The following is a 26,490-nucleotide window of genomic DNA, read 5'->3' on the forward strand; positions in this document are numbered from 1 at the left end:
CTTTCACCCCTCCTCCTGGTTGTACCTATGGGCCTCTCTCAAACCACTTAAGAGAAAGAAGTTTCTCTAAAAGAAGACAAATGCAGCATTAAAGACACTTGACTCTTCTGCTTCAAAGACACCTTCCCTGCATATCCCCCCCACAAAGCACCTTCTGTTTTATGACCCAGGAACAAACTCTGCTTTATCCCTGCTATGTAACAACCCAGACAAAGCCAGAGCACCCTGATACAGGAGGTGTATTAAGCTGACAACTCTGTATTTTTGTGTTGACTTTGATAAGCTTGTGAGCAGGGACAGTTCGAAGCAGAAGGGATTGAAATGTCCTGTGGTCCTGATAGAATTTCTGCTTTCTTCATGCCTAAAGCTGCCCATGACACCATGGGAGCATAGAAGGGCATGAATCACTCACAGCCCACCTGTAGATTGACTGGATGAACTTTTTTCCCTGCTTCTCCAAGAATTTTCCAGCCATATATTTATCCACACTAAGGGACAAAAGATTTTGGGGTAGGTAGGAGATTAATGAACTGATTTGGTCAAAGTACTGTTTTGCAAAACCAGAAAGGATTCAATCAAAATTAGAAAAAAGGAAATGTTTAGATTTTTTTTTTAAAAAAGCATGCTGTGTTGAAGTAGGTAAAGAGAAGAATTCACTGAGTTTTATCAGGAGACACTCATGATGTTGGTTTTGGGAAATCAAAATTTCCTTTGACCTTATGCCTTTCCTTCATGATGCTACATATAATCTTTAGCATTTCACTGCTCACCTGTGAAGTGGTGCTTCAAGACTTGTATACTCACTTTTTAAAATTCATTGTTATTCATGGCACACACTGATACCCCAAAGGAAAATGTCTGAAAAAGTGAAGTATCTTTGTTTCTCAAATCCAGAACACTACACATTCACATAATTTAATCTACATAAATTACAGAAGGAAGAAATCATGTGGGGAACAAATAACTTTAGAAAAATACTCTCCATTTAGTACGAGGTACTTTGTCCTACGGTATGTAACAAAGGGTGAGATATTTCACTTCACAAAGGCAAATTGCTGGGAAGAAGAAAAAGTCATGGTGCTATCTGTTAAAAATCTGTTTCCTCTTACCCAAGACATAAATCTCCCCGTTGACTACGGCTGTGCTGAAGCGGTACTTGGAGAACTTCATTGGAGCTTTTTCCACCCATTTGTCTTGGCCCGGGTCGTACTGAAACGTTCTGTTACTTAATCGATCCGGCTCCTCGTCAGGCAGATCCATCTGTATGAAATATGACAGCCATATAATAATACAGCATTTGGAGCCCTCCACACATGCCTGCAGGCAATTAATCACAGCAGACAGCTCGGCAGATAAATAGCATAAACACATCGATTACAGCTGCAGGGGATTGTACTCCCCAGGGTTTAGCAGCACCCATGGCTGGTGGCTGGGAGCCTGCTGTAGAAGGCAAAGGAATAAGAGGCTATCTATATCCTGCAGGAATAAAGCCAAGGATTTGGTACTAACAGTACATTCAGGGTTAAGGTTCCCAGCTCTGGAAGAACATGCCCCCTTCCACTGTACAGATTATTATATTATTGTTAGGCTGCTCTACAGTCCTAATAAAAATGAGGGAAAACCAGTCTGTTGTTTTATTCCTGCTAAATGCTGAAATCTCTTTCCACTATTACTCAGACTATACCATGAGTCTCAGTCAGGTACTTTGCCAGCCTTTCTCAGTCATATATATATATATATATATATGTATTTATTTATCTATCTTATCCTAATAAACATGTGCATGTTTATTTAGTCAGCCCATCCACAGTGATGTTGCTCAACAGCTGTAGCTTCAATAGTTTTCATTATAAGCTCCCAACCCCCTTGCTATATCTTTGCTGCCATAACACTTTTTCTACTCACTCCTACTCCCCTTGTTCTCTCTAATCTTCTTCCCCCTTCTCTGCCTGTCTTATACAATGCAGGGAATTCAGATCCTGTTTTCTGGGTACAACACCCTTGAATGTTAGCAGTAGGATGTGGAGGGAGGATTCTGAAATATTTTGGGATGAAAGTTTTCACATAGAGAGAGTGAGAAGGAGAGAAATGCTTTGCTTGCTTGTGATGGTGTTACATGTGTCCTTGTTTTCTTGGTTTTTTTTTTTCCAAAAGACCTTTCCAACACTAATGTCATGGACAAGATAGGAGGCAAACTAGAGAGTAAATATAAAGCCCCTTGGTTATTCCCTGTAAGAGCCCGGGGCATGTTCTTTCTCTGTGGTAAGTGTGAAACACTAATTTATTCACTGAAAGAGGGGTATTTGGAAGCTGTGTATTTTCAGCACAGACTAAACATGTACTTAGGAGAAGACACCACTTGACACGCTGCAAATTCACATGCAACCTCATTTTTTGGAGTGCACCCTGTTCTGTCTGTGTACAGAAAACATAACTTCCAGCAGCCCTTCTCTGAAGATCTTCTCTGAAGATCTGAAATCTTCCTCTCAGCCTCACCAAACACTTTCTTCCATTTTAACAGTCCCCAGTTACCAAGGCTGGAGTCACTTTGGCTTTTAACTGCACTGGCATCAGGGGCCAGACCAATGCTGAGTAGAGCAACGCTGTTGTGAGCTAGTCCTTGCCCTCCTAAGCTGTCATTTTATGTCCTGGCTTGACTTTGTCTTGTCTTATTTCAATTACAAAGCCTGAATGGGAAGGGAACATGTATTTATCTCTGTCCTGTAATGGACACATGCATTTAGGGCACTCTGTTAATGCTGTTGTTAGTGTTTGTTCAGGATTGACAGAACATTCAGTGCTGCTCCAGCACAGGGACAGCCCCTGGCTTGGCCAGCTCTTTTGCTTTCCCAGTGCAGCTGTGGTAACCCCACATATACAATCACTGCATCTGTCAGGGAGAGGATAGATGGTACCAGAAGAATTCAGCACTCTCTAGTGCTGGTCTTAAAGCACTTTTTTGAGAGCTTTAGCTAATTTATTCTGGTCTGTGCAGGTATGCCATAATCTTACAAAGCTGTGGGTTTTGATCAATTGCTGTTAATCTGCTCATCTCAAACCTATTTCTATATAAACTCAGACGCCCATGCACTGTTACTGATAGTACTGGTAGGCAGGTACCCACTTTAGGTGGGTTTTAAAAAATTATTCTTGGCTCAACATTCCTGACTTGTGCTTCTAAGCCACTTTTCCCTCTCACAATCTGTTCTGGAAAAAAGCTTAACAAAGCTGGTTGTCTGCCTTCAACATCTATCTTTGTTATATGACATATCTTTCAGTTCAAGTTTTTTTTTTGCAGACATTGTTTCTACGTTAAGTGTTTTCATATTTTAGTTCTTTGCATAAGACATACCCTTGCACAGTTGTTTCTGTATCAGAAATACTCTCTGATCTTTCTGTTGCCTCCCTGGGGACTCCTGCACTCAAAATATTCAGAGAGGTGGAGGTCTTGTTAGCTGAATGCATCTCACTTTTAAATACTTTAAACAATAATTTATTTCAAGAGGACAGAAACCATTGAGTTGTGATGACAGTCTGAACATGTTGCAACGAGGGTTACAGATGCTCCACTTCATTGTCAAGTGAATGTGGGCTTTTCCCTGAGCACTCAGACTTAAAATTCACAAAGCAATAAATAAAAGTGGGCTAGACTCTTAAAAAAAGTTATTTTGCACTGGGAGCAACTAGAGAGAATGAGCACAGCCCTTGACATCCATCTTCTTTGTAACATAGCCCTGTCTAATCTCTCTACTACTGAACATGTATCTGTGGCCCTGCTGAAAATCCCTGTAAAAACTTTACATAGCCAAGCAATGCAACAGAAATAAATAAATAGATTGGTTAAAGGACTCTGTTTCCCAGAGACTGCTTTGACTTTTCATTTAAAATGCAATGCAATGAAAATAAAATAAATTAACTTTAGTTAACCAAGAAACCTTCCTGAGAAATTGAGGTGAACTTTAAATGTCATAAATAAATCTGTCCCTGAAGTGTACCTGTGTACATGCTTTTTAAAAACAGGGCACGGTTAAGGGTCCCTGTATGATTAAATGCCATTTTTTATTATATCTAGAAAAATTAAGAGGATGGTAAATAAGGACTAGGAAGGATGGAACCTATAACAAAGGAAATGTATTTTAAACTCTTGCCTGTCCATATCTCTGTGAATAAAAACTGCCCTTCCTGAAGCTGGTATTTACAGTGAGGATGGCATAGATGGATATTATTCTTCTTCACCCTGTTAGGTTTTCCTACAGACCATGTTTAATCATAGGAATGTGAGCAACTCATTCTCCTGCCATCACTGATGTATCTTCCCATGCAAGAAGCACTGTAGAATGACACAACAGCTCTTGTTAGTGCACAAAAGAAGCCGAGTACAGGGGCACAGCTCTCAACCTGTGGTGTCCATCCTCCTAGCACGTACAGCTTGTCCTTCACTGTCACCACCATGTGGCAGGCCAATGGAACTGGCAGAGGGGCCGTGCTTCTCCAGGTGCCTTGCTCCATGGAATACTTCTCCACACAGTTTGTGACCAGGTACTGGTTTTTCACTTTCATTTGCCCTCCTATTACATAGAGGTCGTTGTGGGCAGTGCCCAGTGCGTAGAGCTCACGGAGCTTAGTGGTGCACAGACTGTGCCAAAAGTGGTTTCCTCGCTGCTGGTACCTGTAGGAAAATCCAGAGTTGTCAATGCCCTGGTTCACTCAGGTCCCATCAGCCTGTTTGGAGATGTTACCCCCTTTAATTGTCAGTGTTTACTCTGTACAGTGACTAGAGGAGCTCTCTCCTTCACAAAGAAATTATAAAATCAAGCCCAATGCTTGCAAAATCATACATTTTTAGTATGAGGAATCCTAGGTGTCCTTTCAAAGATATTTGACCCTAATTCAGTAAGAAGTCACTTATTTCTGCATGTGCTGCTCAATCACAGTTTCTGCTGAAATTAGCAGCAGCAGTGAGAACTCCATACTGCTGAAAAGAAAGCCACTTCACCTGCCTCACTATGAATTTATTTCCTCAGATTTAGGCATTTGCATTTGAAAATGCTGTCACCATTTTAAAATTTTATCTTTCATCCAGGAAATGTCTGGTTTTTTTTTTAAAATGTGTGCATCTGAAAAAGATATGAGTAAAAACAGAATGAGGTTTTTGAGCTATCAATCATTATCTTTAATCTATGAAGCAACTCTCATCAGCATCAACAGAGAAGCATGTTTTCTCTGTGTTACTGGGCTCATTGAATAGTTCACTTGGCTCATTTCCCCCTGCTAATGACCTAGAAAAGAGATATCCAAGGAAATTACTAAGATTTGGGTAAGGAGAATATAAAATCTACATGCATTGATCTAATTGAGCTCATTTGCTCAGAGATACCACAAGAGTAACTCCTCATTTTTTCAGGAGAAGAGGCATCAAGAATTGGTTCTATGTATATAACTCAGAGCCAGGAAAATAAGTCATGACAAATTGATTAAAATATTCAAAATCTCTAAGAAAAAAAAAATCACATAAAAAATGCTTTGTATAATGGTCTTTTTTCTTTTTTGTCCCCAGGGACATTATTTAGATTTAACATTTTTAAATAATTAGGGGATTTCTGACAGAGGGTACACACCTATAAATTTCAATGTTCCTGGTCCTTTGTCTAGACATTTTGACGGCGCTTGCCTCGCCTGCCACAATGATATCATTTTTCTCAGTGACAACACCAGTGCAAACACATCCTAAACCCTCTCCATACTTTGGGGAGGAAATGAAGTAAGTCTTTCGTGTGGCAGGGGCGTAACAAAAGCTGGCATCTGCATAGCTGCCGTGCCTGGACCTGATGCCTTGGGAGTTGTTGCCGATGCAGAGCAGGAGGTCCGTAGTCTCCATGCCGTATCGCAGGCTGAGGGAAGGGTGGCTGGACAGCTGGATGGTTTTCAGTGCTTCCTCAAACATATCATTGCATTCTGAATTGCACAGAATAATTGTGTTCCTTTTCCGGGCTTCCACAAGAAAAGAGGGGCTGACAAGTACCAGTCGCACTTGCTTGAGGAGCTCAACCAGATGTTCTAAACGTGACTCTCTGCTGTGCTTGACCCATCTAATGACGAGGTCCAGAATGCTCTCCTCCCTGGAAATATTCAGATCATCTGATTTGATCAGATTCATCAGCTGCTGGAATTCGATCTCCAGTATTTCTTCCTGCAAGCTCACCTCAGCAAAATGCTGATACACGTATTTCCTCGCTTGGTCACATAAATCTTCTGCCCCAATGTGGTTTGCGAAATAGTAGATGCCCAAGCAGTTGGAAGCATCCATATGGTCCATCATGTACTTCTGACACGCATTGCAGACCTCTTCCATCTGCATGAAGTAGGCAGCGAGGGCGACAGTCTGCACGTTGTGGTTGGTGAGGCGCAGCTCTGCGCTGTACATGTAGTGCAGGATCACCGACACGCTCTCGGCAGAGACGTCGTGCAGCACCACTTCCCTCTGCACACACTCTGCCAGGCCACACGTGAACATGGCTTTGAAATAGGCACTGAAGGCAGCCAGCACCACCTTATGGCAGGGGAATTTCTCACCTTCTGCAACCAGCACCACATCGATTATCTGTGTTGATTCCTTCATTCGCTTTACTTGCTCCAATAAAGTCAAGCTATGGCGCTGCTTCCTCTTCTCCTCCGCCTTGGGATTCATGGTTGATCTCCAAACTTCCTCTCTGTAAATATCCTCAGAACTCAAGGTCTTCATTGGGAATGTTTCTAGAGATAGAAGCATAATATTGTCCAATAAGAACAAACTATTGAGCAAATTAATATTTCTGTAATTATCTAAAGTTCATCATCTATATGGTGTGATATGAACCAGTAATGTATAAAAATCGTGCAAAAATTATGGTGAAGTCTCAGGTTCAAGGCCTCCAAGACAAAATATAAGAAAAATCAAATGACCTTTAGTACTGAATACCTACCCCCAAGTTCAGTGACTATTTAAAGACAATTACAGACTTCCTTTCAAAGTAGCCTTTTTCAACTGCATCCTCCCTCTTTTCCCTGATCATGATAGAGAGCCTATAAATATTGAGCTGAGAGGTCAACACAGTGTTATGGGTAGAGGCAGCTTTTACCCCCAAAGACTGGTGGTGAAGTGACAGGAAGCCACTTGATCCAACTGGCCAGATTCTTTTCTCTCTCATACCAAAGCAAAGGTCACTGGTTTCTACAGAGTTGCTACTGGTTTCTTTTGGAATAGATAAAGGATCTGTAAACAGAGGCCAGCCTTCAAGCTGTCCTCCTCAGCAGGATGTTTATGTGCTGCAGAGTCACAGTTTTGGTTCCACTCACTGTAAGCTCAAGTGACATTTTAAATTAAATTAAATTGTAATTATTAACTCCCTCCAGTTCTATTTATGAGGGGGGAATTAAAAGAAATTTGTGGTCTCATTTCTGTTTGGTTTTTGTTGGATTTTTTTTGAAGACAGGTCCTTTTGTGAGTCTTTTTCTGCAGAATGTGAGGTACAGGTGTAGAATTTCAGTGGGAGAATGACATTTACCACCACTTGAGGAATACCAGTCCTTATCACAGTTTTTGGCTGTAATATGGTAATGAGAGAGTTCTGTTCTAGAAATGCATTAAGGACTTGTGTCATGAATCACCAGTACACGAACAAGTCCTAAAGCTGTGGTATAACCATGTTTGAAACACATTGGAAACATGCTACATAGTGCTTAATGAGACTGTTGAAATTAGTAACATTCCTCAGCAGCTTAAATATTTGCAGGATCAAGGGCTTGTATCACAGATTGAATTGGTTTTCTCAAATCCTGGCAGCACAAACTCTTAGTTTCAGTAAAGAAACACGTATCAACATAAAAAATGAGTATATGAAATTCTTTGAAATTCCTCTGAAGGTATTTTTTGCAAGCAGTCCAGATTTTTCCACAGATTTAGATAGATAGATCTTTAAAAATATTACAGTTATTTCCCAGGTGGAAAGGAAATCTACAGCTTTATCACCAAACTCAAACCTACTCTTTTAGCTGTTCAGTTGCTCTTGGAACTATTCATCATCCTACAAGTCAGGTAGATTCCTCACTTTGAGTTCTAATTTAAAAGCCAAGCATGTTTGAAGATTGGCATTTCCTTGATTTGATCAATTCTTTCCATATTCCTAATATGGAACCAGAAGCAACAAATGTAAGAAATGAAACTAGGTTATTACCAGATTTTAAAAAGGGATTTGGAAGATTAAACATTAACATTTGGATGTGGGCCAAGCTCTGAGCTCTTCTTATGATACTTCTAAAATTCAATCAAAACAGTAAGTTTAGTACAAAAAATACAGAGATGGTATTTAAAAATCTAGACTTTTTTTTTCCTGTCTCCTTTGAAATGAAATACTGCATTTGAGAAAACGTGAGTCTTAATCCTGCATCGACAGCCTGTGGAGCAGCCTTTACAGTCAGCAGAAGCCTTTCATGAGATAAGAGATGTTCTTTTCTTTATCCTATATGGCAATTAGACATTTACTGTTTCCCCCAGTGTTATTTTATCACTTTTTAATATTTGATCTTCTCTTCATTTTGATAAAAGAGCCTCCCTATACCTCAGAAATTGTGGTTACCATCTCAAAGACCACAAGCACAGACATCTTAAAGAAGATGAGCTGTAGTGTCTTGAACCAGGTTGCTCATCTCCAGCTGTATGAAAGTATTAGTAAGCACCAACAAGAGCCAATCCTGTTTCACAATCTGACTAATCATGACTTTTCCTTCAAAATTATCAACTTCCCTCCTTTCTCTTTTATGATGTCAGAACTTCATGCATCCCCCAGCTTTTCTATAATGGTCAAAATGTGTATTTTTAATGTAAAGAACAAGTGAGATAATTAATCACCACCATTTCCCCCTGACTTTTGTACAGATCAAGAAGAAGCCGTGTGTAGAACTGAGTTATGGTTTCATTTCCTTTGCTGAGCATTTTTAAGTTTTCTTTTGCTGTTAATTTAGCTTTCTGAAGAGCAGCAGCCATTTATGTGTTATTTGATGTATTAATAATCTGATGGACGAGGCCCATGCCCACTGCCAGGCAAGGAGGGGCAGTGCCCGTCTGCACCCAGGGCAGGTGGTCTCCTCTGCCAGCTCAAAGCTGCTGTGTCTGCTCTGGGTGCCCTCCCCAGCAGCAACAGCAGCCTGGGAGCAGATGGGTGGCCCCCTTCTCCTGGCCCTGGTCCATCCCCAGCCATCCTCTCATCCTGTGCAGAGTCTGCACCACCCAGGCAGGATCACTGCAACCCTCCAACCTGCCTTCACCCACCTCAGTAAGTTCTGCAGTGCTGCTTCCCCAGGCAGAGCTGTAGGAAGGGAGTGGTTACCTCACACCTGCAAGAAGACAATATTCACTTTTCCTTGTCAGAACACACCTTCTTTACCTCTGTGCTTTGACAGCACAGCCAGCTCCTGACTGAACTGTATCAAAAAACAAAATCATGCTGCTGACTTGCATGTGAGTTTACTTGCTCCGTGCTACAGCTGAGGAAACTGAAGATAAAAGGTTAAAAGAGAAACAGGATTAAAACCCAGGGGTGAAATCCTTTCATTAGCTTCAGAAATTCATCTCTGTGCTTTAGCTGCAAACTTGTCACTTCCCTCCTGGCTTTTAGCAGTGTTTAGGTGAGGTCATTGGAAGGATATTAATATTCTCCTTTATATCACTGGAAAGACTATTAAAGGGTAATAATGAAACAGTACTTCTTTGCCTTCCCTCTGGGTTACAGAGGGAAAAAGATGGTACATTGATGGTAAAAGAGAGGATAAGTGTGATACAAATATAATTTGCAGCGAGACACTGCTCTGAGATAGTGTCAGAGGCTGGGTTCTCATTATAAAACTTCCAGCGCAAGGTTCAAATCCTTTATAATGTCACCAGGAGCTGAAAGTTTATGCCTTACTCAGAATTTTGGAATAATTTTTTCTTCTACTGTGAAAAATGGATTCAGGTGCAAATCTCCATTGGATGTTACTTTATTTGAGAGGTGAGCTATTAATTTTTCTCTAGTACTCTCTGCTACTTTAATTATTATATCAACCATTTAGTTAGTCTAATTTCACCTTTTTTTTTTTTGCCTTTGTGCCATGAACCTTATGAAGAGCCATATATAATGGTATGCAGGAGCTCCAGCATACACTTTGCGAGGCAGTAGCATGCTGCATGAGCAGTTTAAAACATAAATAAGCACACTGCTGTGAGCTCAGCTCTCCAGCTTTTATGAGGCTATCAAACTATAAATAAATGCTGTCCTCAATTCTCAGTTACACTGTAGGTTCTTTGAACTGCCCCAGTGCAAAGGGACTGTAAACCAGATGGAAGTAGCTCATCAGGAATTTCCCCCAACCTCTGGGGTGAATAAAAAAGCTACCCTGTAATTAGAGACATTATTTTGTCTGTATTTTTTTGTCTGGGACATAGATTTTTTTTGTCTTTTCCCGAGGAATCTCCTGTTTCCATGTCGTGGTGGGAGGGTGGGAGCTGCAGGACCTGGCTCAGCAGAGGTCACAGCACCCAGCGTGGGGGGCACCTCCTGCATCCTCCTCTTCCCCCCCTGCTTTTCTTTCTCTTTTTCTTTGCCTTAATGAGGCTGCCCTACCTTCAGGCGGCCTCCCTTCAGGTGCTGAAAGGATCAGAGTTCAATCACATCAAAGAACCAGTGCCTCTGCCTATAAATTATTTGTGCTTCCTTTGTTATCAGTAAGCTGAGAAGGAAATCTGTTAATTGTATGCATTATGACATTTGGCTGACAGCCACAGTGAGGCAGAAATCAGCGCCCAGATGATTATCACGCTATAATCTGAGAGTTCAATTATGAAGGCTGTGCTGGCATTTAAGATCAAGATTTTAAACTGTGCAAAAGATCCCACAGTGCTCAAAAATTGAAAATAATAATGCTAATCTTGATACAAGGAAAAGGTAAAATAAGACATATAAAGGAAGCTTCTAATGAATTATAGATATTACTATGTCTATAGGATAATAGGAATAATTCTCTTAATTCTGACACCTGGAAAGGCACCAGAAGAAATTATTATGTGATTGAATTATAAGGATTTAGAGGGTAACAAGGTGATAAAAGCAGTTATGGCACCTATTTATCAAGAACAAGTTGTGTCAATCCAATCTAATTTTCTTCATTTTTTTCAGGGATAATAGGGGACATATTAGATACTTCGTCTTAAGACTACTGATATGGTCGTATGTGACAAATTGTGATGAAATCCACAGACTAAACCAACATCAGTTAGGTGCCCAACTGGTTGAAAAAGCAGATTCAAATTATAGTTATTGATGGTCAGACTGGGAAGCATCTCTACTCTGTGACTGGAGATCTCTGCTGAAAAGGTCACTCACAGTTTCAGGGAATCCTTACTTTCTTTGACTCAGATATGATTTCTTGAATTAATTCCATCCCTTCTGTCCAGATAAAATATACAGACTTGTGGCAGAACATTAAGTGTGAGAACAACCAATTATTTTTAGGAAATTTATGTTCATATGGGCACACAGTTAAGTGTGACTAAAAGATGGTACTCTGTAACAATTATACATTCAATGTGTGGATATGTTTCGAGTATCACTGGAGCTACCAGCAGCCAGGGTACCCTTCTGGAAGTTTTCCATATCAGTCCATTGCCAATTACTTAGAATATTAGGATTTTGAGGCTTTCAAAGGCATCTAATTAAGTTAAAAGTCCAACTCCTTCTTCAGCTCACTGTGCAATGTAAGAACTGAAATGTCTGCATCGCTTCTAAAACTTCAGCTTTAAATAGCATAGGGAATTCGGAAAGATTTGCCAGATGATGGGATCACCTTCTATTAAACTCACAGAAAGAACCCTCCTTGCTCAGCCCTCTCATTCTCCCAGGATCAGCCCCATGGCAGGTACAGTTCAGGTGATCTGAACTGATTTATTTATTTAATCTGAATTGATTTATGGCAGAGAAGGAGAAATTTTGAAGTTTTGAAACTACTAACACTACAAATCAGATGATATCATTGGCCCATAGAAGATAAAGTCTAACAATCCTTCTGAGAGAGATTTTAACTTTTTTTCTCCCTCCATACCTGTGGCTCCTAGTTTCTGCTACCGACAAGCCTGAGTCAAGGCACTCTGAACTCTCACTATATCCAAGCAGAAACCAGTTCTTGCTGGGATGTGCTGCTAGGTAGGCTCATGGGAGCTTTCTTAGCTTGTTACAGTCTACAAGTAGTGCAAAAGGAGGCTCTCAGTGCAGGGAGACAGGCTGCTCACCTACAAGCTGCTTCTGGAGATGTCGGCAGCTGTGGCTGTACTGTGCTCCCCTGTGTGCACCCCTGCATCCCTGCTGCTCCAAGCATCCCACTCCAGCTCAGCCTGCAGTCATCTCCACTCAGACTGCAACAGACACAGCCTGGCCTTTCTGCAGAAGCTTCATTTTTCCTTCTCATTGCATTGCTCTTCATTTAAAATAAAAATAAAATGGGACTCCGTAAGGTTCTCTGAGCTAGGAGAAACTTGGTACCTACCAGGGAGATTTTTTAAGATTTTTTAAGCAGCCTGCAAAGCTTCAAAAACTGTGTTTGGGAGCATGATTGACCATTGGAGACCTGCAGATGCTTTGATCAGTTTTCAAAGCCTTTGGGTAGTTTATGATTCTGGGAAGATTTGACAGTTTGAGCTCCGTTTACTGCCAAGACAGAGGCCTAGATGTGGGATTGGATTAATATTGATCCTATCTCAACAAATAACAGGCATATTTTTTTTTTCTTTAAACTGTTATAGATTCATGAGAAAATGGGAAAAAAATCAAAGCAGCTGGAAATGAAAGACCATATGGGCCATCTTTTCGAATGTGCCTTCACCTGACTTAATCCGGTTCAAAGCTCAGTGAAGTCAGTGGAAAGAATCCCACAATTTAGGTAGAAAAATGTGGCTCTGTTAACAAACAAACATCTATGTACAAAAACCCCAATCTGAGCCAGTTATGTGCATTAATTGTATGAGAAGAATAGAAGCTAAAGATATACATACCAAGCCCATTTCTTTTGCAGTTCACATATGCAGATCACTTTTCTTGCATATAAAAACTAACAGAAATGGCAACGTGCTCATTCAAAGAAGGAGGATGCACAAGTTTTTTTACAATGACAGATGCCAGCAGAAGGAAAATGTATTTCTAAAATGCATTTCAGCAGCTCTTTAAGCAGTCTGACAAAGGCCTTAGGGGTTTCTCTTTTTGCATTTCTCCAAATATTCTGGCCAGTATAGGAAAGGCTCACTTTCCAGAGCAATTATATCATATAATGTAAACAGGACTGTATCACAATTAGAAGAAACATATCTTGGTAACTGTGCAAACTAAGCTCTCTTTGCATTTTTACAAAAGATTGCCAACTCTAAATGCTAATATTTACATCACTCTGGAGCATGCATCCCTCTGGTGAGCAAATGCTAGTATGTAAAAACTTTACTAACCCTGTCATTCAGCAGTGAGATTAGAATAAAGTGTAAATTGTAAACCCTTATAACTTGATGTCAGGATTCCATTCGTTACTGTTGAAATCCAAACTTACCACAGAATTTCTCCAGTTCCAATTTCAGTTGCTACCAAGCAAATATGTGGGTATGTCCATATTCACAGAAAAGGAAAATTCAGAGCAACCCACGGCAGCAGCACACAACACCACCTCCAAAATGCCCCCTGCACTGATACACACATTCAATATCTCCTAAATCTGCAATCCCTACTGAACCCTCATATTGAAAATGTTCATCCCTTTGGCAGGGATCAGTCCCAGGCATGTATAGATACTCTGATGGAAGAGGCAAGAGTTTCTCTGAACTTTCTATCTGGAAGTAAGTCCAGATGTTTACAGGTTTGTGGAGTATTGAAATCTCCCCACCGAGCACAGACCTCAGGCATTGAAATTTCTGTATCCACTTTCTGATCCTGTTTCCACACTGCTGATAAACCACATACAGCTGCAAACACACCCCCAGTTTGATGCTGATCAATGCTTCCTATCCTAACTTTGTAATGAATCTCTTACAATTCCTTTATGAAGTGGACAGCAGGCACTGTAAGGAACAGAGAGGGCTCAGTTTTGGCACCAACAGTGGGTCCCCACAGCCTCCTCCCCCTGTTGCTGCTGGCCCTGTGCTTGTGCTCCACTGTAAGGAGCTCCTGCTCCTCCTTTAAGGGTTCCCCAAGACAAACATTCAGGTATCCCTGCCCACAAGTTTCCCATGCACCCAGCAACCCAAACCAAGCTTGGCCCTGGTGATCCCACATTGCTCATCTGTCCCAACACCAAACACCCTCCCCTTTCCTGTTCCAAGTGGGGATGGGATTTGCATGTACCTTTCCGACGCTGGGAGCAGCGAGGGCCTGGGAGAGGGCATGGGAGAGGGAAGCAGAGCTCCCACACAGCAGCACAGAGCTCTGGTGACAGTGAGGTGCCAGAATATAAATAGCCCTGCACTGGGCTCCCAGCTGGGATGAGGAGCTGCTCTAATGTCAGGCACAGGGGCACATTAGGACACAGCCAACAGGCACTGGAGCTGTTCTCCTTGCCCCTGTCCATGTGCTGCCTGTGCTAGGGAGCACCAGGCTCTTCTTTGGGCTGCTGCAGCCACAGTTGGTGTTGGTGGGCACTTTTAGGAGTCATGTCCCCCACAGAACTCACACACAACAAGGCATATTTTTGTGTGGAAGCTGATCCTGGGTGGTTGGAGCAGTTCCAGCCCAGGAACACTCACCTACCTCTGAGCTGTGGATACCCAACCACGGCAGGTGCTGTTGCTTGCTGGCCCTATACAAGTAAGTTCCAAAACCAGGGCCACTGTCTCCATAGCTGATAGAAATTTCCCCAAACTGATCCTCCTGCCCTTCTTTGAGACCCCCAAGAGCTGGAGCTGTACACCAAAGAAGGATTGCTGACCAAATTGAAGTGTTAGCTGCATATTTTATGGCTATCTTTTTGTTTGTGCTGGTGTAGATCAGAAACAGATCCACTAAATTGGTCTAGAATAGTGGTGCTCCTCTGATATACATCTTGTACTCTGAAAATTAAAGAGGAACAGGGAGGGCCGTAATACACTATTTTTATTTCCATATGTTTAAGCAAAGATGGAAAAAAGATTAAGCAAAATTTAGGGTTATAAAATTGATTAATGTTGAGCCAATACTTTTAGTTGAGAAAGACATTAAGGGGTTTTCAGAATGTTCTTTTTTAAATGGCATTAATTTATTTATTCACCATGCTAATTGGTTGATTGATTGTAATAGCTTCTGAGAAAATTGAAAATGAAATGTATTTCCTTATCTAGATTTTTAGTCTGATGATTTTATTACTCAGTTTTTCTAAAAGCCATAGAGGAAGCATGCAGAAAAGTTCAACTGCTAATAGCAGTTTGTTGGGTTTAGAGGGAAAATTAAAGTACATTATTTTAAAAGCATATTTCATAGCATTTGTGAACAAAACTAGGAAAAAAATCCCAGGGATGAAAGTTTATTCTCATCAGAGAATTCAATAGACCAGATTACAAAGATATATGTTGTCTAAACTCCCAGATTGTTCTTATTAAAAGTTCAGATTTATCTTAGAAATAAAAATACCCAATCTGATACCACAGGTCTCACAGAAGCCAAGATAGAACAGTGTGTTGATGAAATGCCACAGCTGTGATAAAAATGGACCATATCCTGTAAATTTCCCTGTTCTCCTCTAACTTGGAACAATTTATAGCTTGGTGCTGGTTATCAATGGAGCATTTATGTAGTTAATTTTATTTATATGAAACCAGTGCACTAGCATAATAATAATTATGTTTCCTTTATGGGTGCATTTCCTCTGCTAATTTCCATAATGAGCCTGTTTCACAAAAACACTAACACTTTTAAGGCAAATTTCTCTTTATTGCTCATGAAATAACAAGTATTTCTCTTGCACTTCACTGAATTAACTGGGACACCCCGTCATGCAGTGGGGCAACCCCTGGGCAGCTCTCAGCAGCACTTCATGATGTCACAAATGGAGTGTGTGCCCCCCATATTTTTGCTGGAATTAAAAGCTTTTTCTGCCATAAACCAAGCCTATTTTCACCTTCTTCGTGTAATTAAGTCATAATCCTTTCATTCTGATATCATTATCTGTTGTCATGGTGATTTTTATTATAAAAATGAATGGCTGAGATGTGGGCGAAGACAAGTTTTTCCTGAACTTTGTTAAGCTAATACCAAAGGGAAGAGTATCTGTGATAATTCAACAAATGTGTGATCTTTTAGCTCAGTGTATTGTAAAACAACAAGAAGGAGTAGGCATCTGAGACACTGATAGAGACAGAAAAGAGACAGAAAAGGCACATTTAATGCAAATATATCAGTGTTTAGGAAATATGTGTTGAATTTAATGTTTTAGAACAGTCTCTGCATGACAGCAGTCGTACAGTGCATGCTGGTGCTGCATGAGCAAAGACATTCCTTTCTAAATCTCAACTCTCAATGATTCACTTATTGGGAAAATAGCCCTTTTTTTATGAGGAAGTCTGACCAGTTTCCAAGTGTGTGTTAATCACAGCCCAGACTTTGAGAACAGCTACAGAACATTCACACTTCACCCGAACAGAGGACACCTGTTCTGGTGGGTGGGTGCACACAAAGTGTCCATGGGTGAAGCTTTGCCGTGAGCAGGACCATGAGTCACTGTCAGTTCTAGCTGAACTTCAGAGGAGACCTACATCAGCTCAGTTAAACTCTGGTGGGCATCAGGACATGGTTTTTCTTTTCTGCCACTGAAACATCGCAGCCAAGGTTTTCAGCTGAGCCCATCTCTGTCGCTCTTGGCATGGCTCAGAGCAAAACCTCATTCTCTTCTGAAAAACACAGCTGTGTCATTAAATGGTGGCACATCATCATGGCTTGGGAGAGGAGACCCTCATGCTTGGTGACCCATGCCCATGGGTGACTCCCCAGGATGGCCACTGCTCTTCTCATCTCCCAGCAGTTTCTCAGGGCTCCTCAGCCTCCTTTTCCTGCAGAGTGAGGGCAGCCTCTGCTTCGGCAACTGGTGTCTCATGTTTACCTCCCACATGAGCAGTTCTGGTGTGTTCATTCACCCATGTGGCATCAGCTGAGTGTGGAGGTGTCTCCAGGCTCAGCCAGAGCGCTGGGTGACGGCAGTGGCGCCGCTCGTGCCACAGCTGCTCCCTGCTCCCAGCACGTCCTGCGTGGGCAGCGTTGGCATCTCCTGGCTGGGCAGAGAGCCCCAGTGCCTCCAGCTCTCTGGGTGGGTCTGGACCACATTACAGTGGCTGCTCTACAAACCATTTGTTGTCAGAGGCAGTAATGGTGTTTTGGCTATCAAATCTGTATAAACAGTGCCAGTGTGGGTACATAGGGACAAAAAAATCAGAAATACAGAGATTTTAAACTTAATTGTATTATCCATTCTCTTCTGACAGTCCAGATACAATATTGATCTGGGGTTTTTTCCCTTGTAGTTGTTGACCTTTAGAGCAGGCCAAGGGCAATCTGGAGCTTGTCTGTGACCACAGGTCCGGGAGGCAGCACCCTGCAGCCCCTCTGAATTGAAATCTCTTTCTGGCTCTGTCAACTGATTCCCAGGTTGCCTGACAGATAATGTGGCATGCCAGCAACCCGCTGCTTTTCCATTTAAATAAATGAGAAAGTTGTGGTTAAATTAACACTCCAGCAGAGGTAATAAGGACTAACTCAGCAGCTGCCATGATGTATGCAAATTGCAGTTTCACACATTAGGAGCTAGATGTTGCTTAATTTGTAGGTCTTTCTGTCTTTTAAATGAAAGAGCCTTCATCAAGTTCAGGGAATCTTAAAACAGAAGGCAAAAGAAACCCCCCGAAGTCAACCACTCACCAGTGCTTATAACTGCACCTAGAGTTTTTCTTCTGGGGTTTCCCTCCTGAGCCCCAATAAACAGTTATTACTGAGTTACACTGCACTGCTGGGTGCTTTTAGGCAAAATATCTGCTGATTTCCAAAGAACAGACAGCCTGATTAAGGAGGTAGTGCCGGCCTTTTGGTATAAACAGAAACCTCATTTAATTTGCAATGGTGCCACAATCCAGAGGCTCAATATCCATCAGGGCTTTTTCTTCTGGAAATGAAACTGTAACAGAGAAAAAGAAGAGCTGTGATAGCTGCCAGTTAATCAGACAACAGGAACAGGCTGATAGGAGAGTCCTTTTTCTCCTTTTACATCAGTAGTGATGGGAATAGATATGCAAAGAATCACGTAATTAGATGGGTTTTTGGAAAGGTTGCTCTGTGCATTAGTTCTATTGCTCCTTAATCTCTCTAAGAAAATGATTGCTGTAACTGTGTTGGAGTCCAAAGACTTCCAAATGGACACCAAAACTGAAACTAAGGGAAGTACATCCTCAAAGCAGCAGAACTTGGGGTTATTATGGCCACAGAAAATAGGAATAACTAATGTACATCAAGGTGTGCTCTGTGAGAAGCAAAATATTAAAACATTCTGAAGCAAATTTTAGCTGCCTCATAAATATGCAGCCTCTGTATGTAAAGCTAAAAATATAATTGAAGCTCACACAATCTTTTCCAGGTTTTATTCAGAAAGGCAGAGATATAACTCTAAAACAAATCCCATCCACATGATTTAGGGATTTTCCCATCTTCTGATTTATGTGGTCAGTACTCAAAAGCTACTGCTACAGGTCTTTGAATACATTTGGAGGAGATTCTCCTTCCTCTGCTCTTGTCAGTAACCCCTCCATGCTCTCTTCCTGATCCTGGACATCATCTTCTTAGCCTTCATCTCGCCTAGAGATACCTCAGTGACCCCTGGTATCCCATTAGCAAAGAAATAGTAGGAACTTGCCCTGTCTAGTCGTTACTTGGCTGCAAGTGTTGAAACAAACTATCACAGGAAAACGCAAGATAAAAAGTTGAGATGACTTTGTGGACAAGAAACACTCAGACTATAACCAAAACACAGTGTCTGAGTGATTTCCCAGAAGTGAAATACATAGTCAGGCTGGTTACCAGCTCGCTGCTGCAGCCAGAGCTAGCAGGTACCTCCTCTCCATTGCTCTTATCTCTCAAGGAAAGGAGATCTGAGCAGTCATCTGGGCCTGAGCTGAGCTGAGCCTGAGCTGAACTGAGCCTGAGCTGAGCTACTGGAGACAGGGATTGAGGGAAAAGCCACAGGTGCCTCCATTCTGCTCTTCAGATGCAGTCTTGCCACAGCTGGGTGGTTTACTGTTCAGAACACCAAAGAAGAGTGCACTTGTGTCTGCTCTGACTCTGTTACTCAGGACAAGCCCCTGCCACTCCCTTTGGTCTTTGTGTCTCATTGCTGAACCAGGATAATGATTTCCTAGCAGTCTGGGAGATTAATTAACATTTACTAAGCTGCAGGGCCTGCTTGCCAATTGTGCAAATCCATGTTTGTGTATTCCAATAAATTCTCCATTTGCTGCAGCCCCCCAGCCTGTGACACATTGTGTGTCTCTCTCTCCCATTCCCGTGCTGTCCCAAAGGTGACTGGGGTTTGTAATGTAGTGCTGAAGCTCCAAGCCACGTGATGAAACTCTGTACCAGACACAGCCTGGACTGTCTGTCCACCCCTGGGTGGCTGGAGACACATGGTCACAGCAGGAGCAGGGAGGAGGGACCAGCAGGGCCTGCCCCTCACAGCCCTCAGTAAACGGTGCACATCCTGACAGGCTGAGAAACAGATATCCTCCTTCACCCCATGATCTGAGGCTGCAGCTTCATGTGTTCACCTCTGAAAGTTCTCACGAATTAAGAGGTAAAAACTTGGAAATATCTGCAATGTCACCATTCTTTTAATTGCCCACATACAGCTGCCCATAAACATGCAGCTGATTTTGCTCAAACCTTGCAGCTGAACATAGTGGTTTATCCTAAAGCAGCATACAAAATAAACAGGAATTAGGATCTTTCAAAAAAGGTAAAATTTCTTCTATTTCTGTTCAGAAAAAGAAAAAAAGGATGAAGAAATGTAGCATCTTCCAAGCTACATCCCATGTGGCAATCTTCCAAACCTCCTTCCATATGTTCCTAAGTGTTGAAAGCCCAAATGTTCCCTATCTTGCTGCCAAATTCTCTGCCTCAATCCAAATGGCTTTTACAATACGGTTGGATATTGTCTGGTGAAAAAAATCCCCTCAGATTGATTGATAATTAAAAATATATTTGATCATCAGAGAGATAAGAACGGCCGAGGGGTGCTGTTCTGAATGAATCATTCATGCTCACATATTTCAAAACAGAAGGATATCTTTCTGATCTTAATGGAGTTGCCCCAGAAATCCTTAATTGTTACAGAACATATTGCTGAAGAGATTTGAAACTGGGCGCAGAGGAGGAGGCAGATGAGCCCCAGCAGAGATCTGCACTGCCGGGTGCTGTCTGGGGAACATGTCTGGCTGCCTGCAGAGGGAGGCTTTGGGCTCCAGCAGTCATGGCTGGCTTGGTCTCAACCCTGTCTCATTCCAGACTGAGCCCCACAAAACTAATGGTTAGGGATTTGTCCTTGTTTTAAACCAAAGCATAGCTGCTGCTGTAATCCCATCCCTGCAAGTGCTGGGGCACTAAGCAGAGGTCTCGGGATGGGATTGAGGCTACATGTGTTGGTCAGTGCCTCTTGTACATATTTCACAGCACATGAGGGAAAGAGGGACTCTCCAGCTTAGGAGCGGAATGTTACAGCTTCCCATCTGCTGTCCTCTTCCTCAAACCTCCCAAGGTCTAGGAATGATGGAGCTTCACGTAGATATCTCCATCCAGGAGCTGTCCTTCCTTTTGTGTCTGAAAGGGCAGCATTTCCAGACCTTAGTTTCCATTAAAAAACTTACTGTAACTCCAGTGGAGGTTCAGTAATGTACCCAAAAAAGTCAACAAGTGAAATTAAACACGTGCTGGTGTCAGAACATGGTACTGTGGGCAAGATGGGGATCAGGAATCCCCTCCAATGGGTCTGCAACAGGAACATGAACTGACATTGAGTCCACAGCAGCTGCAGATGCCACTGACTCCAGAGCACAAACAAAACCACAGGTACCTTTGCTACATGACAGTCAGCAACTGTAGCCAAGATACAAAGATAACTTGTGTGGGAGGAAACAGGATGAGGTTTGGGGGCATGAACTCTCAGACACTGTAACTTTTGATGTTATTAACAGTACATGCTACAAATTTACAATAAGATAAATAAGGGGGTGTTGATGGCCTTGGGGACTGAAGACAAATCTCTAAAGCGTATGAGGCTCTGGTAACCATCCCTTCGTGTCCTTAGATTGTCCAGGAAGCATTGCAATCTTACATAGGAGATGCTTTGGGATGCTTTGTCCCATTTTTCACTGCAATGCTTCTCATTTGACTTCTCCTTTCTGTGTACCCCTAGGTCAATTACCACGTGCATTAATTCAGCCTAGGAAAAAAAACAGTGAGTGCATTTTTCTGCCCTAGAAGGTATAAAGTAATTGGAGCAGACACTGTAAAAATTAAATAACTGAGAGGGAACAATTATGAACCAGATGCAAACAGTAATGAGTCTGGTGCTTAGTACAAATAGGTCACATGTGATTTCATGGTATTAAGGCACAACACTGAGCACAACTGGGCCCTAGTTCTGTTGGTCACCCTGTGCTATCACAATAAAAGAACCCCCCCAGGAGCTAGCAGTGTATTTGGGATAAGGTATCTGCAAGACATCAAGATCCTGCCTAACACCTATACCAGGATGGCAGAGTATCTGCTACAGCTCTTTTGTTGTTCCATAGCACAATGCTTTATTTTTTCTGTAATGTGTATTTCACACTAGGGATATTTTTTGTTTTCTCTGGTACTGTTTCTGCTTTGCATCAGTGTGAGCAAGAGCAGGATCAGGCCTCCAGTTAAATAACTAATGTAACTGTTTTGCTGAAGCAGCTTCCTGGCTGGGAAATTAATCCAGTCAGCTGTGGATAACAAGCCCCAGTAATAGAGATTTCAAAGATTTCATACATTAATTTTCTTTCTTAATATTTGAAGAGTTACTTTTCCTACAAAATCTGTTAGGCAGATGTTAGGAAGTAATTACTATACATGAATCAGAAAGAGAATGCACATCTTACATTGAACATGAGTGGACTGAGTAAAGAAACTGATGGTAGATGAAAAAGAAAGCTAAAACATATCTGAGTGAAATATGCCAGAATTTTCCTCAGGATTATAAGGAGCACAAGGCAAGCTCCTCTCATGAGCCATGTGTTCATTGTCTTTCCAAAATAAGCAGCCCACTGCTTTATTTATCAACAGCAGAACTATTGCGAGAAATTGGCCCTGGCTGGGCAGGAAGAGTTCCCATCAACACCTAACATCTAATTTCTCTCCAGACAATTGCATCAGTGTCCAGTGTGGTGGACAGAACAATCACAGAACCAAAATACTCTCAAGTATCCCAAAAAGTCCTTAAATCATGGAGCACATAGATATGGCTGATAGGACTGATTATCGGTTAAACTCTTGCCTCCATGTACAGATTTATTGTAATTTTTATGTATAAATACAAACAATCTTCAAGTGATGGTATCAGGAGTAACAACACCAGAACAACAGGATAGAAAGCAAAACTGTATGGAAAATGTTGCCCTGAAGAATGCAGTTGTCCAGGCTGTGGTTTTGTCCAGGCCAAAATACCCCATATATTTACAAACCTTGGCAATCTTCAATGGCTGAAAAAGTTGCTGCTTCCACTGTACACAGAGCTCTGATGGATAGATTTTGAGATGAGGTGGGAGTTAGTAATTGGGTAAACAAAATCAGGAGCATTAAGAATGGATTCTGCCCTCAGCTTGCCTCCAGCATTGAGCCCTACTTTTCTCTGCCTTGGTTTCTCCCATGTAAAATACAAAAATCATTCTTCCTTTCTGAAGTACTTTAAAATCTCAACTTCAAAGTATGACATTAGAGTTAAATAAAATATATCCACAGCTGATTATAATAAAAATACTGTGTGTCTTTTTCCATCACTAGCAGTTAATGCCCTTCAGAGATGGGGTTTCTGTAATTACCTTTATGTCACAGTGTGGCTGGAGCAGCTGAGGCTGTAATCAAGAAAATGATTCACCTGTATCATGAAAGCTGCTGTAAGATCCTTTTTAGGGACATAAAACAGACCTTCAGATTGTGCTTATTGTCGCACATACAGTCAATTTCATTCAAAACACAAATTTCACATCAGTAACTACAACCTTCTAAATTCCATCCCAGAGTCTATAACCTATAAACACCATAAACAGAGATTTTACTGTCACAGTCGGCCCACTGTGACTCTGAGCTCAATCTGGCCAGGCAGGCATGGCAAAACAGAGGGATGGGAATGATGGAGTTCCTGAAGTACTTTAATGATGGTGAAATAACAAACCACAGAAACTGCACGTTCTGGGGACAAGCTCCCAAGACCCAGGGGCATGGCAAACTTAACAATACACAGGGGTGCCTCAGGGCAGGGGTCCAATGGCAAACACAGACCAGGGACACGACCTTATATGTGACAGGTCCTGAACCAGCTGAGAGCCAGAACCAGGAACATGGTCTGTTATAGAATGATCCCAGTAACATCCTAGCTTCCATCCTTTCAGTATCCCTCCTCCCATCTCTCAGGTTTATGCCTTCTGTACAAGTCACCTGAGCTAAGCCACTATCCAACCCAACCAGCCAGTTCAGTTCCCGTATGTTACAAAGGAAGCCTTTAAAATTACAAATAAGACAGAATGTTTAATATTTAAAGTCTAATTTACAATATAGAACCTAATTTTGAGAAATGCTATGAAAGCATCGGGGTTGGGTGCATTTTAGAACAGCATTTGTCACAAAAAAAGAGCTTGAGCATTTGGGTTGCCAAGGCAGAAACAAGCACCACAGACTCATTTTACCCTTATGGGGATTCATCAAGGTTGTGCAGTGCAGCTGTTGTCTTAGTAAAAGAAAGTATTGGCCCCTGGCTGAAGGAAACAGAAACATAATTATGTTATGATGAGCTAGAAAACGTGCAAAGAAAAATTGGAATGCAAAGCATGATAGATGATGCTTTGTCAATTGCAAAGAAAAAAGAAAAGCAAGCGGCACAATAACAATCCTTCTCCAGTCAATGCTTCCAGTGCAGCTACCAAAATAAAGCACTCCTCTAACCATGGCAGGGTAGTGCTAGCTTTTGGCTATAGCACTTAGCCCTGGTGCAATAATGCTGGGTTTGTAGAGTGGATTATGCAGTCAGCCTTAGGAATATAAGTGAGAAAAGAAATGGTCAGGTACTCCTCAAAACTGAGACCATAATTCCTGCTAGAGAAAATTTATATCTTACTCTGATTTTTATGCATATTAAAATTCAAAGGTTTGAACCATGTCCTTCAGGTTCCTTTTGATTATGTTTTCTGCCCCCAAAACCTTTATTCTGCCAAGGTGACCAGCATTTTATGAACATTACTGTGGCTGTATGCAAGGCAATGCCATTCTGTAAAAAAAATCTTTAAGCTGTCTGTGCTCATATTGACAAGGTCAGGATTTCCCTTCAGGTGAACCACTGAAGTTCATTCTAGTGATGTGAATAAATCCAGAGGGAAAATTGGACTAATTATATACCAGTACAGGAAACTTTTATTCAGAAATTGCAAAGCTAAAAAAGAGACAAATGTCTAAAGAAAACCTCTAAATAAAGGGTAGAATGAATAAAAATAACCCAAACCAAGCCAGCTGAGGGTTTTCTGCTAGGGTTGCAATGCCCTTGTCCAGCAGAGCTGAGGCTGTGCTCTCTAGTGCCCTCAGAACTGAGCAGAGACTGCTGAGCCTGTGCACTTCCAGACCTCTGGAAAACCCTGTTCTTTCCCAAGGCAGAGCTATTCTCAAGCAAAATGCTAGAATAACTCCATCAACATCCCTCCTATGGAAAAAAAACTCTAGGGTAGAATTTCCACTCTCATTTTGAATTTCCTGCCTTTGGAAGATGCCTTCCTCTTCATATGAAGATTGTCTCAGAATCTGGTATTAATAATCTTGTGGGGTTTTAATTAAAAAAACCCAAAACAAGCACCAACAAAATAGATATTGCTTCTATAATTAAAAACAACCAGTTCTCAAATTAGCATCTATGTAGGATAGGTAATCTTCCTTAATAATTAACTAATACATTAGTTTTAAATGCTGAAACTGATATTCAATTACTATATTTTTAAGTGTATATTTTTTTTTAAGTTAGGACTATTTTTACCATTAATTATTTTTATTTACATGGGAAAACTACTTAATTATTTGTCTATAGTTTACATCTAGGGGTATTAAACCACTTGTAGCTTAATCAAACAATTTTGTTCCGACTGACTGGGGAAGGTAAGATTACTGAGGGGCAACAAATCAGTGGAAGTAAATCAGTGGAAATTGCAAAAAAATTCTGTGATACTCATGTATTCCCTGTGCTTACCCTTCAACCTTTCTCCATTTCATACTAATTTGTGAGAAGGTCCATGAGGCTGTAGAATTTTGCAGAACAATCTTGAGCCACTTATAATTCCTCTTGACATTGTTAAGATTAACCTGATCAATACAATATTTTCCTGTAGTGTTTCCTTCCTCAGCCTGGTTTGCATGATACCAAGCTTCTTTTCTGGCTGCAAGACATTAAAATAGATATTTTACAGGAAAATGAGAACAATTCATCTCAACCCCCACTCCTGCCCCCATACATGTCTTATTCAGGAATAGAAACAGGAAAGAAAAGGCAGATTACAGAAATAAATAAAGGTGAATGACTGGACTCCATCTAGGAATTAATAATTTTTTAAAAAAAGAACAAAAAACAAACCAGCCAAAGAGAAGAGCAAATCCAAATTAATTACTCTAAACTGACAGCTTTAGTGGCATTGGCTTCTTTGCTTTTCACTTGATTCCAGCTCTTCCTCTTCATGCTTCATTTCCCATCATTTCCCACATGTTCACTTGCTTGTGCTGTCTGTTGCTCTCTCCAGCTGCTCCCTGACTACTATAACTTCCAGCATTTTTCTGGTTTTGCAGCAAATTCTTCCATAACCACGTACTCCTAATACATTTTATTATTCTGTCTCCTCCTCCTCTGAAATATTTTTTCCTATTTCTTGTCAGCAAAAATTCACTTTGTGGTCCTGGTGAGCAGAATCCCAAATGGTTTAGCACACACAGCCTATCAAATCTACTTCTCTAACAAAACCACTACTTTACAATTTAGGAACATAGTGTTGTCAACAAGAGCAGGAAGATCTCATACAGTCTATTTACCTTTGCATGCCAACAGGATGGGATCCATTAAAAATTCATTTTGGGAACAAAAGCCTAACTGCAAAGAAAGTCCTTGTTCCTTGTTCCCTTTCCCTATTGTCAGAGCTACACATCAGGCTGCTGTGCTCTCTCCCATCATCCTACTCCT

The 26,490-nt window shown here is 41.3% G+C and overlaps 2 protein-coding genes across 3 annotated transcripts in view; one reads left to right on the forward strand and one right to left on the reverse strand.

Annotated features, from left to right (window-relative positions):
- KBTBD12 (kelch repeat and BTB domain containing 12) overlaps positions 1-6,688 on the reverse strand; it is a 32,276-nt gene extending 25,588 nt beyond the window's left edge. Inside the window, exons 1-3 of the mRNA XM_015641012.2 lie at positions 5,619-6,688; positions 4,399-4,669; positions 1,110-1,260 (exon numbers count right to left, since the gene is read on the reverse strand). Of these exons, the coding sequence (XP_015496498.2) occupies positions 1,110-1,260; positions 4,399-4,669; positions 5,619-6,688 (1,492 nt within the window). The remainder of the gene's footprint in view (positions 1-1,109; positions 1,261-4,398; positions 4,670-5,618) is intronic.
- MGLL (monoglyceride lipase) overlaps positions 1-26,490 on the forward strand; it is a 101,961-nt gene that overhangs the window by 10,617 nt on the left and 64,854 nt on the right. The window lies entirely within an intron of this gene.

This window comes from Parus major, chromosome 12, assembly GCF_001522545.3.
Source record: "Parus major isolate Abel chromosome 12, Parus_major1.1, whole genome shotgun sequence".
In the NCBI taxonomy this organism is placed as follows: domain Eukaryota; kingdom Metazoa; phylum Chordata; class Aves; order Passeriformes; family Paridae; genus Parus; species Parus major.